The 8,562-nt window shown below is 30.8% G+C and overlaps 1 protein-coding gene across 1 annotated transcript in view; it reads right to left on the bottom strand.

Moving 5' to 3' along the window:
* Positions 1-2,439: 2,439 nt before the first annotated feature.
* The window catches only part of heca (hdc homolog, cell cycle regulator), a 306,171-nt gene continuing 300,048 nt past the window's right edge, over positions 2,440-8,562 (bottom strand). The window contains exons 3-5 of the mRNA XM_085958777.1: positions 7,686-7,874; positions 5,163-5,351; positions 2,440-3,575 (exon numbers count right to left, since the gene is read on the bottom strand). Of these exons, the coding sequence (XP_085814903.1) occupies positions 3,402-3,575; positions 5,163-5,351; positions 7,686-7,874 (552 nt within the window). The 3' untranslated portion in view covers positions 2,440-3,401. The remainder of the gene's footprint in view (positions 3,576-5,162; positions 5,352-7,685; positions 7,875-8,562) is intronic.

Here is an 8,562-nt window from a genome sequence, read left to right as displayed (position 1 = left end):
GAGTAAGTAGTTATTGCACATTTAATATTTAATTTAATTTGAAATCCAATAATACTTTATTTATTAATGGAAAAGAAACTCATTTTTTCGATTATCTAACATAAATGAGTAATGTTATTTATTGCTATATATGCAGATGACAAAGTATTAATTATTTCTTCTGTCAATAAATCATCGGGAGCAGATTATTATACATAGTATTAATATTTTAAATTGACATTTCCAGGTAGAATATCAATAAAAAAACATAGACAATGAATGTTATTGTTAATATTTAATGCATCTATATTAAATTCATCTGTATCTATTATAATGAATCTCTATTATATTTACGCAAAATATAAAATATTTGTAGCACACTATAATTTGTTACATCATAATATTTTATCAATAAACTCAAAATCATTAACTTTGAGTCATTAAAATAGATGCAAGGTTCATTTCGTAAAATATAGTATAATTTTTTACACGCAGTTGATAAAAATAAAAAAGGTGCCAAAAACCGATACTTTTAAAATATTTAATTTTTTTGCTGATTTTCGATTTCCGTCAATCTATTTAATACCCAGAAAATAAAAAAAAAAGTATAAATCTTTCATTCCACACAAGAGTATTCACAAAATTTACGAATATTATATGAAATAGTGTTTTATTAAAACTGTGTTTTTTTTAATAAATCCCGGTTTTAAGTCTAATTAAGTCATACTTATTCACTATAGTTATGATTGTGATAAAATCATAAAGAATTTTTTTTAGAAAATCGTATAAACAGCATACAAAAGTTATGTTAGTATTTTTTTCTCTTTACAAATGCTAATTAGGACATTATTTAAATTTTATTTGGCATTCCCTGTCGACCGCATGATCCGCATCCCCCACAGAATTATTGAAGATTATCATCGATACTTACCCTACGATTAATAATTATTTCATATCACTTGGAATCACGCTGTAGCTAAACATTATTTCGTTATAAAAATCTTAAAAAGTACACCCTTAAATATTATTCTCAATACAAAAAATCTACAAATTTTTAATCGATAATTTAAAATCTAGAATATCAATATAAATTCCGATAAAGTAGAAATCGTTCAAAGCAATACTTAGTGAAGTTTAATAAACTATTATTTTTAATACCTGCCTTTCAAAATATGGGGTGCCCAGTTCTAAAGTGAACTAAATACACATATAGTAGCTTCGTAGAAACGATGGTTTAAGTAAACTCTTTATTTATAATTCTTGATAATAAATGAACATCAAAAACCTATGCGTAGGTAGTAGTTTTATATAAATTGTGCTTTCGAAAGATGTTTTTTAACTAAAGTTTATACATTTCTCAAAAATAAATATAAAATTAAAATAAAATAGCAACATATTGATAATTATGTTTACTTTGATTACAAGCTTTTATACCTGAAAATTAAAAAAAAAAACTTTGTTTTTTTAAATTTCGACACCACAACCACACCCCATATTGTGAAATACAAAATGATCTATTTAAACTACGCCGGGAAATTTTATAATTTTTTGTTATTAGCTTCACACTAATCTGTAAGTAGCTTGATTTATTTATATAGCTTAGCCTTTTCATTGATTGTAAGATTTTTTTAAATTCTAAATCATTGAATAAGTGACTTAAGTTTTGAAATAATTCATTCACATTATCTGTAAAGTTATATGGCAGAAAATACGACTTAAAAATACTTATTATCACCGTACAGCTAAATAATTAATAGCTATTGGGGAAATATACATTTTTCATAGATTATAAAAACATAAACACACGCTCCCACATTACATTAAATCACGAAATTAATGTACATTCATCGACGTGAAAAAAACTTACTTGTCTGTTGTTTTCTTTTACATTATTTAGGGAAAATTATATTACTTTTATAATAAAACGCAATTCAACTAATTAACAAGATCCTTAAGGTTCCCCAAAAATGACATTTAGTTATGTAATAATAATAATATAATATAAATCTATTCTTATTCTACAACCACGAAAACATTACGACATAATAATATGGTATAAAGAATAACAGAAATGAAAATTATTTCACTGTAAAAATTTTCTCATAATGAACAGATATTATAATAATTTACAAATATTTTTTATTAAAGAAAAATAATAACGAAAACAAAAATAAAAAATGCAACATTTCTACATATTTATCGAATACATTTGACTAAATTATTAAAAATGCCTTTTGACATAAAATTACGATAATTATATAAAATGCAAATTTAATCTGGAATAGAAATTTACTCCGAAATTTGACTATATAAAAAAGAAATGCATTTCTCTGGTTATTATATTAAGAATTCTAGTTCATCTAATAATCCAATCAAACGGAAATATTTTTAAGAATCTAACCAAACTGATCATAATTAAAAAATTGTATTTCCAACAAAATTATAATTATTATTTTTTTTATCAACAAACGTTTACCACAACTAGTTTGATAAAAGACACAAATTTCTTATGGTATTAAATTTGCATATTAATAGAAAGCTTAATTTACAGCAAAAAGCACATTAAATTCCAATATATGTTGTGTGACAAGTTATAAGTGACTGAAATGTAATTCTCTCGCATCATTCCAGTGCTGCCTTAAGGTATAAAAATATCAACCGTAGAAAATTTAATTTTCAAAATTAAAGTAATTTCTTTCACCGAATATTTACTGTCGCTTATATGCAATTTTTTAAGCGATCTGATTCAGATAATGTATGAATTCATTCGAGAAGAGTTGCATACAGGATCCAGCTGCCGGATTGGAAGCTGGCATCTTCAGAAGCGAATTGGCCGCTTGAGGCGCTGCTAGTAATTCAGAATCTTCACTTCCCCATCCTACCTTCAACAGGGAGTTGTTTCCGAAATACTTTTCGCTGGTTTTGGACCAGATAGAACTGTTGAGGGAATATTTATCTGCACAGTTCAAGTTCAGCATCGAAAAAGAATCAGTTATATTCGGAGTAGGCGGTGACTTCGGTTGCTTAGTAACCGATTTTTTGATCTGAGGGACTTGCGACAGTAGGGACAGGTTGCTGTTATTATTACTGACAGTGATCGAATTGTTGTTGTTTGAAATGATAGAACCGTATTTGTTACCGTTATCAATGACGTTTGTTTTAGCAAAGTCGTAGATGCTTTGAGCCTTGGATGTCATTGAAGTATTGACGACAGGGCGTAGAGTGCGAGGAGGGGAATTATGCTGCTCCGCTCGTAGCTGCAAGTATTGCGTGAGGACTGTATCGTTTGAGGATGTTACGCTGAGAGGGGAGGCCGCTTTGGAGCCTGATGAAGAAGTCGGTGAGAATCTGGAGTCGTTCGATGGGCTGGTAGATGGAGAGGGGGCCAGGCGAGCGGGGAGCTCTGCCGGGCGGGCCTCGTGTTATGGCCACTGTTGGTAGGCCTGGAGGGGCTGCTTGGTGAAGCAGTACGCCAAGGGCTTGACAAAGTGTGTGTCGGCTGCGCGGCAGTGCGGGCAGCTCACGACGTGACTGTAGTCGGAGAAGTAGTTTAGCCGCTGCTGAGGGTACAGCAATGGTTTGCAGCAGTTGTTGCACTATGGACAAAAAAAAACAATATAATTTGATAATTGAATTTGGGATTTTGGAATGCACGATTGAATGATTTCTAGAATCTGGAATCGAAGGAATTAGGCAATGGAGTAAAAAACATAACATCTTCGTAAAAAGAAAAAAATATCAATATTCTAGAATTTTAATTAAAACATAGTAATGGATTATTATTCGTAATTCGTATATTATTGTTATATGGTAGGACACAAATATATTCATTGTCAAATAAATAAGCAAATGACAAAGGAAAACAATCACGGAATGAATTTTAGGTAACTAACATTTTTCAAAATAATAACTAAATAGTTGTCACCAATTTTAAAAAGCCTATGCCAAAAAATTAAGTAGGTAATACATACTAACTGAATATATATTCTTTCCGGGAATTCCCCAAAAAACTGTTGAACTTATAACTAAGATGGATTGCAATAAAAAGAAGCTGGCTCTTTGGGATAGTTGCGTACGGGAGGAAGATATAAAAATCTTTCCAATCGACGTCAATCGGAAAATTATTTTTCATATAATAAGTCAAATTTAAAAGCGTTAATTCAAAACCTACAAATGTGGATGCGCATAAAGGCAGCATTTGAATAAATATTAATAATCTCTTCTTGGAAGATCCCTACATGTGTACCAGATACTCGAGCAAGGGGAAACCTACGGCTTGGCTTGTCTTCTGATGTCAGTCTGGTATCCATACATACGATTTCTATATCAACGGAAGAAGAATATCTATTTCTAATTTACAAAGCCATTAACTTAATGACCACAGTCTTAACTACCCATTCATGTGAGATGACCTTTTCGACCAAGTCAGTAATAAAAATGAAACGGAGAAACCGAATGGATGCCAATGCAGCGCTTCAACTCAGAGACAACACTGAAACCCGGTTATCAATTTTATTATTCTGACAAAGATGCAGCAGAAAATTATGTTTATTCGTTATAATATAACATTTAAAAACTAATAAACAAAAAAAAAATATTTTGGCGTTAGCAGTCCGCGAAATATTAAAGCCATACCTCAGCTGAGGCATGGTCGATAGGTCTGTGGAGTCCTTAATAAAATAAACAATTCATTAAGGCTATAATAACTTCAATTAAGGCATGGTCTAAAAAGACCGTGACTAGGCGATGCGCGGATTGTGCAAATGACGAGGGCCGAACGAAATATAATTTGTCATAAAAATTCAACATGCGTCCATTTAGTGTTATGTTTATTGTTATATTAGTAATAATAATAGTATATTCATTACATGTTTTCTTTTTCAAGTACATGTGTAACGTTTTTTAGTCATCTTTCCACGATATAAGAATACATTCTTACGACACCATCACAAAAAAAATCGACGTGCTCTCACTTCGAATGCCGCTCGGGGATTGGTGACGATACTAAAATATAGTAGTAGTAGTATAATATACTATAATAATGCATGGGCATAAGTAGCTCGTTATTACAAGTCATTGTGACAATTAATATTATGTAGGTATATGTCATAATATCATGCAAAACTTAAATAAATCAAAATTGTTAATGCAACAAAATATTGATAAACAAGGTGTAATTTTACCTTGAGTCTTTCAATGCAACAAGGAGATGCCATGAAGATATCGTACGAGTACATGGTCCCAAGGACAAGAGACGACCCATCCCAGCGTTGTCCACAAAATCTGCAGCGAATGGCACGTTCTGGGGGACACCTCTCGAGGCAACCCATGCAGACGCATGTCAAGAATTGCGTACGGCCGTCCACTTTTACCTGAAATAAATATTAAAAATCAGTCAGTAATCCTTCTTCATCACGTGAACACCATTTTTTTCAGTTTGTAGGATCTCGTTCTAAAGGAAATTTAATTCATACTCATTTTGCTTTGCATAAAAATGGTTAGTGATTAATTATCTTAATTTTTCTAGGATCGTCCAGTTATGAGATTTAAATAATGTCATTGGATTTAAATGATATCTGGACATTTCTGCTGACTAATCTAAATTTGAAAATCTAGTAGAATCAATGATTTGTTCAGCCATACGACTTGATCAATCGTGGCGGTGAGTGTTGGATGTTTGACATATTAAAGAGAGCAGTATCTTTGGAGACAAAGACTTAAATACTAGATGGAGAAACCCAGGACCTACTCTAAGTAGTTATGTTTATGATGGTTTTAAAATGAGAAAAATATAATTGTTTTGATGAAATTTTCATTGCAAAGACCGACCGACCGACCTACACGATCATCGACTATTCTTATCTATACTTTGTAATAATGAGATCTATTGGGAGTCTACGCATGAAGATCCTAATATAAATTCTTTCTTTTGACCATGTCCGATCCTAATAGGATCATATGGACCTCTGCATTAACATAGTCTACTCTATGGTATTAACAGATTTTTGTTTTTACGAGACATTGATTTTAGTCACTCACTCAACCTATTGGGTCCATACTCTCCTAACACAAATTGAAAAACAATGTTTTTTTCCATACCCAGGATTCGAACCTGGTACCCACGAAATATAAACTATCCATCATAAACAAGATCGACAGACATTATTTTGATTCAGATACATTTTAGTATTCATAGTAAGTATTGAATAGATTTTTATACCGAATGTGTATTTCAGAAGTAGTCTTAGTGTAGGTAACATTATTATTGTCATATGCGAATTTAGGTGTGCAAGTAATAAATTAATAAAACGAGTTTCTTTTGAAGACAACTCTTGGGAACTGGCCGTCAACCGGTTGAAATGAATCGTGTCTCAAAATGTTTTCTTCTACAGTAAAGTTGCCTAAATAAGTTGGCAGTATGAATTTAAAGAAAGACACTAAATTTGTGTCACATAGTATCTATTTAAATTATCTAATTAAAATGAGTTCAAATATGATTTAATTAATTACCAAGGTATATAAAAGTTGAATGACTGATACAAATGAAATTATAATGAGGTCGAATTTTATTTGTACGAAATTATGTCGTCTATTAAAAAATCATACTTAAAATATGCTGATTAAAGATGATAATTATGTGTTATGAATGACCATAGCAAACTATGTCGACCTAATAACTGTCATTCATATTTCATTGGTTTAAACTTTTATACTGTCCTCATAAAATAAATAGCCATTAAGGGCGCAATACAGACAGAAAACATCAGAAAACAACAGACATTATTCATAAGATTTAAGAATATTAGTACCTATCTTTATTATAGAAAAAACACACTTTTTAAAAGACCTCAGAAACATAAGTAGGTACATACTAGCAAGAAATCAAAATATAAAAATGTTGGGCGGGGTGGGGAAGTTAAGACTTAAACTTAAGTTCGAATCCCCAGTCGGCCAAATTTTAACTAAACTTAACTATGACGTGCAACAATACGCTATCGGTTAAGATCGTTAAGATGTTATTTTAGAATATGTCAATGTATTGAAATAAATCAGATAATTTGCTATTGAATTTAAATATTAAAATCTTAACTAAGTATATAATAAAAAAAAAATGCTAATTAAACAAAGTTAATAAATAATATGTAGGTATATATATAATTATATGTATAGCGGCAAGCTATGAATTTATTACATTTAATAATGTGTTGAAATTAAATTATGAAGATTCCCTAGAATAAGCGTTCATTTTGATAAAACATTAAATTTTACCGCTCCGTTATGAATTTTATAAAGACCGAGTAATTTTTAATAGAGGATCAAAACACGGGCCAACCGTGCGAGATTTTGTTAAATTTTAATGAATTTTTGAATAATTTATCCCTTAAACAGTCGTAAAACTAAAGTACCCAAGTACTTAAAAACAAAAAAGGCTCTATGGGGTAAATATTCTGTCAATGAGTGCGTACTTAAATTGACATTAAATTTTAATATAGAAATGTGTTAATATGATATAATCTTGGGTCTTTTGGTATGCTTGGTACATGTACAATATTATTTCAAACTATTTTTCAACACTGTCTAAGGCTCTCGTATGCCCAGTAGGCACATGTAGGTCCTAATATCTTGACAATACATTATAATAACATTTGGAGGTGCTTGCTTGATGTTATTGTTATATCATATAGTAGGGAGTCGTAAAATCTTACCTCCACGGAGTCTTTGGTATGCTGACGAGGACTTAGGAAGAAAGTTCCATCGACGAGAGGATAGCGGTCGAAGACGAACATGGATTCCTCGCAGAGTGCGCAGGTGACCCTGGATTTGTGCTGGCCGGCCAATGTTGACAGGATGAAGCAACGAGTATCGTCATTTCCGTGATTACCTTCGTCTTCCATCTATAAAAAAAAAGAAATGTACTAATTAATAAAACGAAAACTATGTTATTAATTTGAAAAAAAAAGTCCTTACCACCATCATACATTAGTTTTCATTTATTACATATGCGTTGTCATTTAGGTAACAAGTAGCGAGATCTTAATTCAAAAAAAATAAGTAGTTTTGGTATTTATATTACATAATACAAATATGTACCTAGATGCAGCATTGTGCAATTTTTCTATATTGAGTAGGTAACTACAAACGTGTAAAAAATGTAGTATTCTTCAAAATTCTTCAAAATTATAATATTTTAATACCCTTTTCACGGAATCAAATTTATAGTATTGTACTATAAGGTAATCATAAATAACAGCAACACTAGGTAGATAGGAGATAGGTACTACCTACTACCCATGTTAATTGTATTTGATTTATTACCATACAATAGTGTTCATGATTTATAAGTTTTCACAACCAAAGCGTTTATAATGAGAGCTTTCAGTATTTTAGAATTTCTAAATATTTAACTTTTTTGTGCCCATATAAAAAAGGACATTATTAAAAATAAGTCCAAAATATGTACCTATATATTGGTTATGTTAATGCGCTTTTTACAAAGAATCGTTTGTAGCTATTTTGGGTAGTTTAGTTCGTTTAAAAAAATGTGACTACTAGAGCCGAGAATATAATATGAGAACTCGAGAT

The sequence above is a fragment of the Rhyacophila brunnea genome, unplaced genomic scaffold, assembly GCF_057557595.1.
Source record: "Rhyacophila brunnea isolate RB1 unplaced genomic scaffold, BYU_Rbru_1.0 scaffold_11, whole genome shotgun sequence".
Classification (NCBI taxonomy): Eukaryota; Metazoa; Arthropoda; class Insecta; order Trichoptera; family Rhyacophilidae; genus Rhyacophila; species Rhyacophila brunnea.
The sequence above is the reverse complement of the archived record's forward strand: the minus strand, read 5'-3'. Positions and strand labels throughout refer to the sequence as shown.